The 11,908-nt window shown below is 37.0% G+C and overlaps 1 protein-coding gene across 1 annotated transcript in view; it reads right to left on the reverse strand.

The window, feature by feature from the left end:
* The window catches only part of IFT74 (intraflagellar transport 74), a 40,567-nt gene extending 29,427 nt beyond the window's left edge, over window positions 1–11,140 (reverse strand). Inside the window, exons 1-7 of the mRNA XM_010578128.1 lie at window positions 11,024–11,140; window positions 10,451–10,586; window positions 9,883–9,931; window positions 8,951–9,049; window positions 8,725–8,785; window positions 8,192–8,251; window positions 7,046–7,107 (exon numbers count right to left, since the gene is read on the reverse strand). Of these exons, the coding sequence (XP_010576430.1) occupies window positions 7,046–7,107; window positions 8,192–8,251; window positions 8,725–8,785; window positions 8,951–9,049; window positions 9,883–9,931; window positions 10,451–10,586; window positions 11,024–11,140 (584 nt within the window). The remainder of the gene's footprint in view (window positions 1–7,045; window positions 7,108–8,191; window positions 8,252–8,724; window positions 8,786–8,950; window positions 9,050–9,882; window positions 9,932–10,450; window positions 10,587–11,023) is intronic.
* Window positions 11,141–11,908: the final 768 nt, after the last annotated feature.

An 11,908-nucleotide genomic window follows, 5' to 3' on the forward strand; every position in this document is an offset into this window, starting at 1 on the left:
GAAATATACAGTGGATCAGAGCTGTATAAGTGGCATTTATCATGATTTTCTTTTCAAGAAGTTAGTAAGTTTCCAGGACAATTCAGTTAAGTGAATGAGGTCAGTCCTTAGATACACAAATGTATAGAAGCAATCAATTAGACTTGACCTATTTGTTCTGTGACCTCACCTACTCCATACTGACCAGCAAAGGCATCCTGGCACTCTTTTTAAGGATTGGTGAGTCTTTTAAAATCTGACTGGCTGCCTATATTTAGCATTGTTCATGCAATTGAGCTTGCTAATGTAACTTCCCCCACTCTCTGTTAAATTCAGTGAATATTCACTACAGCTCAAGATACAATAGGCACTTTAAACAAGTATCTTACACCTTATCTTTTGGGTCTTTTTTAATCTGGAAGATCGCAGTCTGGGAAAGAGATACTGAGATTCACTTAGCCCACTGTCTTTTTCTCTTCAGATGCTTAAGAAAAAGTGTAAAAATGAAGGGATAAGCTACCTTTTACATAATATTTTAATTCAAGTCTGGCATAAACAAGGACTGATTTAACATCTGACAGAGATGTTTTAACACTTCTGTTCAAAATGAGTAGATCTTGCAAAGAATGCCTGGGGATGGATGAGTGACACTTTCTCTGAGAAACATTAATGTCACAGTGAATACCATTTATCAGAACAGCTTTCCTGACTCAAGAAATAAGGTTCAAATCTTTACAAAAACTCCAGCACAAAAGACTGAACCATGTTTACTTAGTTCCAAAGATCAGAGCAACAATTACACCTTCATAATACAGAGGTCCAGGTTTATGTCATATGATATATGTTATATTATGGATAAGAAAGAGATTAGAAGATAAATCTACTAATTAAAAATTCAAAAAAATGCTTAATAACGTATGGAAGAAACATAAAACAACAATCCATCTAGTACGGTATTCTGCCACTGTCCACAGCAACAAGAGAAATTACTTGGGGAGAGCATGCAAGCCTGAATACTTTCTGCAGTTTACCCCTATTGTAGTCTTCCAGTACCCATAATTGCTTTAACAGGGATATTAATGAGTACATCCTTGCCTATTTGGTTTATTCATTTATGAAACTTGTCTATTAACTTGTCTAATCAATCCCTTTTCTATTTACTGATACAGTCTGCTCACTGGATTTTAGGTTTGGCTCAATTAAGTGAACACATTAATTCTGATAACCTATGTTTTTCCTCTTAATTTTACATTTTGTAGTATTTATGTAGAACAAAATTTATTAAATGATCATTGAAATAACTATATCTATTTATTTGTTATACTACCACTACAGAAGACACTGGTATTCTGGTCTTGGTGTACAAAAGTGTTGTTTTTTACTAGGCTCTAAACATGAAACTCTCTTGGCTTGTGATCTGGGCTGGAACACTGTTTTTGAATCCAGTCACTGCTGACTGCAACATTACTTCCCAAACTGTAAGTTTTATATGTTTGTAAATTACCCTTATTTTTGAAAGATACACTAGAAGCTAAAGGCATTTTAAAAACTAACTTGTAAACATAAGATTCCCGAAGAAAGAAGCACATAGAAACAAACAAGAAGACATGGTTTTCTGTGAAATGGACAATTAGCTGCTGGCAGTCATTGTAAGTGGGTGAATAACAGTGAAAAATATTTGAGATGGTTTTATATCTCAGTCAAATCTCTGTGCAGACAACAGGAGTGCCTCCTTTACCTTCACATCATTTTGGAATAGGCCTAAAAAGCAGCAGTTATTTGGACAAGGCTAACTACTGCTCAACTTAGAGACATTTATTGAGATAGCACTTGCCCAAGTCAGGTCCAAACATATGTGAGACATTTTAAAGTTTTTTTCAGAGATTAATTTAATGGATTTTCTATTTATAGGGGAATGGGATTAACAGTCAAGTGATAAAACTGGTATTGCACTGTTTGCTTTGACTCACTGCCTACAGGTCCAGTACTGTATCTACTGCTTGTTCATCTTTGGGACACACATGAAGAACAAAAAAACCCCCCACACAATGGGGTATATCCAGTGTAAAAAAGGCACTCCACCTACATTCATTTTTAAATAAACTATCTAGACTCAGTCTAGTCACAGGAGTAAAAAGCTGAACATAGGCTACTTATTTAGGAAGAGGGATAACCCAACCAATCTGTTTCCAGTACTTAGAATCTCCTTTAAAGCCAGTTCAAGTACCTTGACACTAAACTGTAATCTGCAGTGATGCATACATATACATATAAATAAATCTACTCCTTTCAGAAATCAAAAATGTTTCAAGGTATTGAGAGTAAACATTCCCAAACCTGAAAAGCCTGCAGCTATGCTAAACTTCAACCCAGAAAACCAAAATGAATTTAAGTGCTATATTTATAAAATATATACTCAATGATTTGTTAAAAGTCTGCTCCAAAGATGTTCTAAAGAATAAACATAGCTGGTTTTGAAACAAAGCAATACATTTGAAAAGGCATATTTGAATTAATTTTCAGCCTTGAATCCACTTCCTCTATGACATATTCTTTCCCAATTATGTGGGAAAGAAATCCTTTTTCTACCCAGCCAACCTTCACATAGAACTCTAAAACAGACAGCCCTACTAATTCCAAAATAGTAGCCAAAATTCCAGCCAAACTGGTTATATTTTGGATGATCATCACATAAAGAGCCTTGCATCTCAGAGTTTAAGCACTAAGTGGTATGGAACTTCAGGTCTGTATACACCAGGAGGATTCATTCCCCTGTATCACCAGAACATGAGTATATTAAGAAATACATAAATAAAATTGCATGAAGAGCAGTAGCACTTTTCTTCTAAAGTGCTGGCATTAAAAAATACAAGAAAGATTTTTCATGCCCTTAATAGTCATCATTGAGACACCTTCATCACCTACAGTATTTAATTGTTGTCATTCTCTTTTTTTCAACAGGTCACTTGTGAGGAGTCTGGAAAGAACCTCTCTAATATCCCCACTAACCTTTTCCGAAACGTTACTACAATAACCTTCAAAAATAATAAAATCACTTTGAAAGATAGTGACAAAGAAATTCTTCAAAGTTTTATTAACCTCACTGAACTTTATCTGAATGAAAACATGATTACTGTACTGTATAACAACAGCTTCTGCAATCTGACAAAACTCATAATTCTGGATATCAGCAACAATCATATTAGCACAGTTCATAAAGCAGCATTTGCAGGATTAAATCAACTGTCAGTGTTGAATCTATCCTATAACAGGATTACTCAGCTAGGTTCAGATGTATTTACTTCTCTAAAAAGTCTGACAGTTTTAAGTCTACAGTGTAACTTTCTGAAATCTTTTCATATAAAATTGTCTTTTAAATTGATTAAAATTGCTTTAGCTGGAAACCCATGGACCTGCTCCTGTGACCTCCTTGATTTACAGATATGGCTAACTGCCTCCAATGTGACAATGGGTAAGTTTTGCAAAGAGCAGCATTGCATACTTGTTTACATGAAACAGCCTTATCTTGTTTTTTCCTGATCTGGATAATATTTTCCATCAACTTATTGGTATTTTGCAGTAATACATTAGTTATCCATGAAAAATTTTTAGAGTGCCAATTAATTAACAATATCTCATAGTCTTTCCACTGCTCACATTCACAGAAAATGAAGACAACACTACATGTACATTCCCAAACAACAAGGAAAAATTCTCCATCAAGACAGCAGCTATCCAATCAGCTGACTGCAAAATTGAAAAAGCTTCTTTAGAAAACACTGTAACTTCCACTTCTGCCATTAAGCTTAAAAATATTGCCTTACTAACAGCTCTGACTCCAAACAACATCACCGGAAACAATGGAACCCATGCAGGTAATATACCGATGTTTTGCTTTACTGCTTACAAGCTGTTTGATTTGCTGTTCCATGATTTCATACCATTTTGTATTCCTAGTACACTGTAATACTTCCATAAAAGCCAGGGTTATGGAACAAGTGTATTTCCAGGTTATGGTAGACTGTACACACATTATGGTGAATGTTAAGCTGTACTGAATAAGTGTTCAAAATGGATAAACCACACCTGAATTCTCAAATGATATAAACTGATGATGAAATTTCAAAGGCTTGAAATGGAGGTAATTGCCCAGATCTCTGTCGAACAGAACTAGAGAAGCACCTTTAAAAAAATTCAATTACTTCCTCCACACTAACTGCTTTCTAGACATAGCTGTCTTCTTAAAATGTAAAAGAGTGACCCTATTAATTTTACTCCGGCTCTCAACTGTGTTCAGTGTAAAGGACACAGATGTGCCCATCCCATGTTCTTTGAAAATTTCAGTGATAAGTCTCCTTAATTTTCTTCACCTTTTGATGTTAATTCGATCATCACTCTGTAATAGTCTAGCTTTTCTTTTGGTAAAGTCAATTTTTCTTTTTCTTACATGCAAAATTAACGTTCTTCTCTACTGTTCCATACTGAAATGCTTTACTTCTCGCTTCTCGCTAAAGCAGAAGAAATACTAGTCTCCAGATACATACACAAATTGTAAGCCACCACTGCCATACACTGGGGGGTTTTTGGGGTTTTTTTTTTTGTTTGTTTGTTTGGTTGGTTTTTTTCTGTAGCAGCTATAATCTATTTTAGGACTCTGGCCAGTATGAAAAAACAGCTTCTAAATAAAAATTACTGGCAACTACAGTCTATCGAAATTTTTATTATAACGGAAATACAATTGAAAGGATATGCCAAAAAAATGACGTAATATTTTAGGGTGCAGACATCATCACCATACAGAAATTAAAGCCTGGGAAAAAGAATTTCAAGCCAATTACTGATTTTTTTTCCAAATCCCAATCTTGGAATTTAAATTTTGAAAAAATGATTTTATCTTTTATATATCCCCAGAACTTCATCTGACTTTTAAACTATTATTTTTGATAAATATGCATACTTCATTTATATTGCTAGGAAATATAAGATGTACATACATTTTTGGTCTGAGTGATGTGACTGACTCCCTAATGACATAGCAATAACATTCTACTAAAGCTTTGGAGACACTCAGTAATTCCTCTACCATTGTTTATTTTGTGAGTTCTCAGTTTAACTATGAAAAAATTCATACTAAACTTCTTGCTGGTATTCCTCATGAAGATGACGCTTCTTTTTTCCCCTGTCTGTTTTAAAGAGTTACCACTTCTTGGCAAAAGTTGGACCTTCCTAGCGGGTGTCCTAGGGTTTGTCCTAAGCACTACACTCCTGATTTTTAGTGCTACAAAATGTCCGACATGGTATCGCTATTTGATCAGCTACAGTCACCGTCGTCTGGAAGAAAATGACTCAGAGATGTTTGAACAGGAGTTCTCAGCTGACATGAATTCTTTTCCTACAGTATCAGGTACAAACAATGAAGATCCCATAGTAATATTTGAGAAAATTCATGCCTTTGTGCCTGGGGAAGATGGATTTATTGAGGATAAATACATAGATTCTTATGTAACTGAGGGGAGTTAATGTCTTAAAAAATGGATGATGAACTGACTTTTCAAAACTGTAGTACATTTGTACTTCCATATTATGCTACTTATGTACAATACAAAATGAAGCTAAGCAGTCCATCTCCTTTCATCTCGTCAAATCCATAATGAGGTATCGCTGCATGAATCATGCAGCTAAAAAATGTGGTGAAGTGCATGCATTAGCGTCACAACAAGTATTTCAAAACATGCAAAAAATACTCATAATCCATCTTTTATAAAAACCTACTTGGTTACTTATGGCAGGGGTAGGGGAGAGCTTACTGTACATTGCTTAACATGAACAAGTCTTTACAAAGTAGCTTGTGAAGCTGGCAGGATCACTAATGCTTTAATTGTGAAGAAGTCCTGAAAGGAAAAATAATTTCTCTAAAACGTCAAAGCAGACCACAGCCAGACTGGGGACTGAATCCAAATCAATGGTGTCACAGCTCAGTAGTCTATCAGGCAAAACTAACACAATGGGAGAACAGAGCATTTGGGGTTATTTTACCCAAATTAGCAGAGCAAGAAAGACCAACTGCTCCATTCCCTTAAATGTGTCTACATACAGTACAATGATAAATTATCATTACTGCATATCTAATGCCTTAGTTTGCTGCTGAACCAAGCTTTTTCTTTTCTTGTTTTCTTAACACTTAAGAATGCATTCAGGGGTAGAATAGACACATTTGCGAGCTGTTGAAAACCACAGTATTATTGGAAAGTGATTTATTATTAAATGGTAAATTGTTTCTTAAAAGTGCTTATTTATACATAAAACCTCATCGTTGAGATTACTCTTACTGGCAACAAGCAGGATCGTATTTCTTTCTCCTGCATATCTCCTGTCCCTAAATTAAACATCTCAGAAACTCACCCTCTCAGCCTATCACTACACAAGCCATTCTCATGGCTTACAAATTCTTACTACGTCTCGATGTCCTCATCTTACCCTCCACAAACCCTTACCCTACCAGACAGGAATCTCAGTTCTAGTTCCCACTTTCACTTGCTTTCCTCACTCTGCTAATCCACAACACGACCTCCAAAATTCAGGACCTTGACAGCAGATTGCCAAAAGACAGGAGTCTCCACTGCCACCTAACTCCTTCTTGATGACATGGTAAGTATCTCCACAGCAGTTACTCAGAAGAGTTTAAAGCTAGGAACTCCAGCTGCAGCTTGGCACTGATGTATTGTATGATAGAATGATAGAATGGTTTGGGGTGGAAGGGACCTTAAAAATCATCTAGGTCTAATCCCCCTGCCATGGGCAGGGACATCTTCCACTGGACCAGGTTGCTCAAAGGCCTGTCCAACATGGCCTTGAACACTTACAGGGATGGGGCACCCACAACATTCACAACATCTCCGGGCAACCTGTTCCAATGTCTCACCACCCTCATCTTGAAATTGCTCAGGTATCACTTGTGGCATGCATCACACTGTTAAGGAACTTCTGAATCAGATAACACCTCAATTTTGCCATGTTCAGTTATGATTTTAACAGCTTTGGAGAAGCATACACTTCATGTACTTACGCTTGTCTTTCTGTGAAAATTTTATCCACGCTCTGAGCGTCTCGGTCATTCTGAACCTTTAACTTAAAAAAAAAAAAAAAAAAAAAAGATATTTTGATATAATACATAATAATAAAGATACAGATTTTATACACAAGTCCAAAGTTTCCTTTAAATGATCAAGAAGCTGCTCAGAGGGCAGTAGAGAAAGGAGCAGCAGAGGCCACCTGCTCCAGAGGCTTTTTGCAGTTGATACTTAAGGAAGACCTTCTGAAATTGCAGTCTTCCACTGGAAACCAAAGGAAGTAAGAAGGCATCTCTACATTTGAAAAAGAAAAACAATCAAGATTGTAACAAATCAATCCACTTACTATTCCTGTGGGATCTACTCCTGAAACACTTAGTAAAATACTGTTTAAGCATACAGACAGAATGAAAATGTAACGCTTGCAAAGCATTCTTCCCTTTATGACACAGATGTTGTGACTTTATTTTTGAATCAAATGCAGGGAAAAAAAAAATTGTTTTGACCAAGAAATACTCAGGTGGTTTTTCATGTTACCAAAATAACCTTTTCTAAAACTAGTTTCTTTTGCTTATGGACAAAGTAATCATAAGAAATGGAACATGCTTAATGCCACTCACACCTTAATACTTACAGGAACACTCTATCTGTGCTAGAAAATAAAGAAAGAAAGTAAATGGAAGACCAAAGCTCATTGATTTTGTGGTTGGCCATGTCAGAGTGCTATTTAATATATATTACACTGGAGTCATTTAAAAGGCAGAAGACAAAAGAGAACTAAATTTCCAGATGACCAAGCAGCTTTACAAGGCAGTGCAGTCTGGTGAATTTGCCTTTCATAAGACTAGTGCTCTATGCTCCCAAGTCAAATAAAGAATATATTTTAACACTCATAATTTGGGTTGGGACAACAGCCGCCTCAAATCTAAACCACAGAAAACTATCGTGGACTGTTAATGCAACACTTCAGACAGATGTCTCACTACAAAAATGTTGCCAATATTATGGTAAATTTAACTGGAAAAAATGGGTAAGTTTTAAATTAGTGCTATGCTTTTTTAGATATGTCATACGTTCAAAGCACCAAGAAAGTAACACACACCATGTCACTGTTCAAACATAGCAAATATCCCAATTCTTACCATATTGTAATCTCGAATCACTTCTGCTATATCTGTATTGGTGTTAAGTATATCCACAACCTGAAATGAGACAGAATTCCATGCTGTTATTTCTCTCCTTTTTTTTTAATTACACAAAAAAATGAGACAAATAGGTAGCAACTCACAAAGCGCTCAGGAAAACACAGCAATTTTCTATTACTGCAAATGGAAAAAACCAAGATTTCGGAGTCTGAATAGACTACATGCAGTTTTCAGAAGTAATCATCATTATATGTGGCTGTACAAAACCCACAAATAATACACAGCAGTAATTTCTTAAATCCGTATGCAACCGCTTCTCCTAATTTATAGTATACTTGGTTATTTTTCTTTTATGTTTTCCTTAGTTTCCGTCTTTTTCCTTTCCAATAACTGAATAAAAGGCAGTATTAACCACCAGCACATTTTTACAGACAAATGTCAGTAACAAAGATGCTGAAGTAAAGCAAAAGCAGCATAAAGTAAATGAGAGAAGGGAGAACATTCAGTACCAAAAGTTGACAGCAGCATACCATGTTGTAGTCTGCTAGTTGACCTTGAAATTCTTTGATTTCACCAGCTAAAGCCTCTGCCCTAAACACAAAATGAAAAGCCAAACTTAAATGGGAAGACTTGTACATGCAAAAAGAAATTAATGAAAAAAAGAATTATTTAATGGTTCCTTGAATCCTGCACAGTACCTGAGAATAGTCTTGTGACTGAGAAAGTTAGCACCACATTAGCTGCAATACACCTCACCTTTTTTCATATGACAAATAGACAGATTTCTCTTGCTTGTACATTTCTACTTCTTCCTGCAGCTTGTTAATTTCTGTTGTGAGTTCATTTGTTTTGCTTCTGCAAAAAAATAAACAAAAAAGAATCATTAACATTTGAACGTACAACTAAACCACAGATACAACAGAAACTAGATGTGCAATCAGTATCTCTTTCTCACACTGCACCGTGTTTCAAATGAGTATTTCAAAGAAGAGCTGGATAAGTGGGGAAAAAAGCAGAGTGGTTCTATCAGACAAAATCATAAGCAGTTGTTAGAAAACCTGTATATGAAATAAAACATTTTAATTAGCTTTTTGTCCCTGCTGGTGAAACAGATGTGAATTACTCTCAAATGGACAGGAAAAAAAAAATCATAGCATCATTTCACAGAATGTGGATATCATCCATATTTAAAATAACATCTTTTAGGGCTGATTATTCAATACTGCAGTATGATCAACTGACAAAGTAGTGTATGCAATACAGTTTCCCCAAGGCCTTGCCTTTGTCAGTGTTAGCTTAATGCGTAATCCAAGTAAACCACCTGAAATGTACACTAAAAAGTGCTTAGTTTGTGATGCTATTTCTTACAAATGGAACTATCAGACCTATCAAGTGTTACAGGTGGAAGCTCAGAATCGCTGATGCTCCTTTTACTAATGCTGTAGGAATGCATTTAACTTAGCAAGCCTAATAACAAAATGTCAAAGGAATCTACCTATACTTGGACATAAGCATAAAATTCCTTTCCTCCTACAAACTATATGCAAAATGACCTTAACTCTTAGAACAGATTTCATTGTAAGTGAACATCACCTATCCCACACTATTGCTAAGCACAACAAACTTCATGTCAGAAAGGGAATAGAGCATTAAACCTTCTGCAGTTTGAATGTGTTGTTAAGACATACCTCAGCAGTCCAAGGTAGTATGTTTTATCCATTATCTGTCTCTGAGGACCTGGCAAAGGAGAGTGAGATGACATTTTGTTAGAAAACAAACAACTAATTTTGATGAACTGTAAATTATGAAAACAATCTGCAGAATTTGCAGGCAGAGAACTGCCATCTTTTTAGTGTTCTTAATTAGATTTTACCTCATTAAAAGAAATGAAGGCAGAAATTCATTTTAGGCTGTTGTGGAGATAAACATTACTTTTTCAGCTATATGAATAGTTACTATATAACACAGTATTTTAATTATTCTGCAGTGATGGAAGAAGACACAATTTATCTTGTTCTATTCTTTTGAATTATTTTTAAAGACAGCTCAGGCACAGAAAAGCCTTTGTCTTCTCTGACTGCCAAGAGCAAAGAAAATAAGAGGGATGCTTTAATCTTCCTTTCTTTTCTCCTACTCCTACTAATGATAGCTATTCACTCTGCAATTTATACAGCGATGAAAAGTTTTCCTTCAAAATCCTAAATACTCCTTTAAAATGTTTGCAGACACCTTGACAGCTAATTTCACTAAAAATACCTTTCATTGCAGTTTTCATTCCACTTAATCCCTGCTGAGTCACTGGACGGTCTGCAACTTTAATCTGAGATGATAGGACTCCTCCAGTAGTCGAAGAACCACCACGAGAACCAGGTCTTGATGTACTAGGAGGCATCTATTAAAAAAACCCCAAACACAAACCTCCCAACTCTGAATTATGAATTTATTATCCATATGCAATTGCCAAAGCAATTAAAAACGTAAGTTAGTCTCTATACTGTTCCTGTAAGAATCTCTTAGCATTTACATCTCTTCAGGGAAACAAAGCTTCGGTCAAATGCCTGCTGCAGAAGGGTAAGAGATTACCTTTGAGTAGCTGCTCATTGTTCCCTCTGTCTGCAACATTAATGCTATTAAGGTCTCCCAGGTGAACTTGATGCAAGACCTCCTTGACCCTTTTCAGTCAAAATTAGAAAATAAAACTCTACAAAATTAAAATCTTAAAATTCTTCCTAAGAAACTATCACTCCAGTCATGGTACTAAAAATCTACAAAAAAACCCAGATAAAAACCTAAATATATCAAAGTTAATGATTTTTTTTTTTAACATACCCCTGTTCCTATTCTGGTTGCTGATGGAGTCCTTGATGAAGAGGTAGGCCTTGCAGTCAGCCCTACTCCTGCTCTTGAAGAGGGACGAGCTATTGGAGGTCTGTGACTGCTGGCCATGTTTGTTCCTTTTTGAACTTCTCTCTGGAAAGAAGGATAGAAATAGTCCTTTAATTTGCACAAGTTCTTTAAAACTACCAGAGATCAACTCTTTACAGCTTAATTCTTCCCCCTACTAAAAGTTGAGTTTTATTTAGAAATCTGCAAAGCGCTTCCTTACTGGAAAAGCATGGGACGAGACAGAGACAGTGCTCACACAGGACCACAGAAGGTCCACGAGGAAGGCGAGACAGCAGTCCCTTTTCAGTGCTTAGTCAGCCCTCAGTTTATGTTGTTAAAACAGGTAACTCCTGCTAATTCTCGTGGCATTTATTGTTTCAGCATCTGCCCACAGAATTCAAGCCTCTCATGAGACAAACTGGAAGCGAGCAGCTTCCAGTAACTATCCACTGTAAATACCCACTTGGGTTATATGGAGACAGTCCTTCAGGCATCGCCAGGCACCAGTTCAAACCCAGGCCACGGCTACCCCTGACAACCCGCGGCAGCTCTCACCAGCCCCGCGAGGAGCTCCTCCCCAGCCGCAGCACACAGACAGCGCTTTTCTAGCGCTGAAGCCGCCAGGCAGTCGCCCGGAGGGCCCTGTCAGGCGGGGGTACCGCTGGCCGTCACCTAAACAGGCGGGAAGTACCCCTGGTCCCCCGGGGCGATAAAAAACCCGCCCCCAGAAAGGCTGAGAGCGCCCCGAGCCGGGGAGGCCGCAGCGCCAGAGGTTCTCTGCCGCAGAGCCGGGCGGCCCCGCAGACAGGCGCGGACCCCGCTTGCCGG

Source organism: Haliaeetus leucocephalus, unplaced genomic scaffold (assembly GCF_000737465.1).
Source record: "Haliaeetus leucocephalus isolate CR32 unplaced genomic scaffold, Haliaeetus_leucocephalus-4.0 Scaffold605, whole genome shotgun sequence".
Taxonomy (NCBI): domain Eukaryota; kingdom Metazoa; phylum Chordata; class Aves; order Accipitriformes; family Accipitridae; genus Haliaeetus; species Haliaeetus leucocephalus.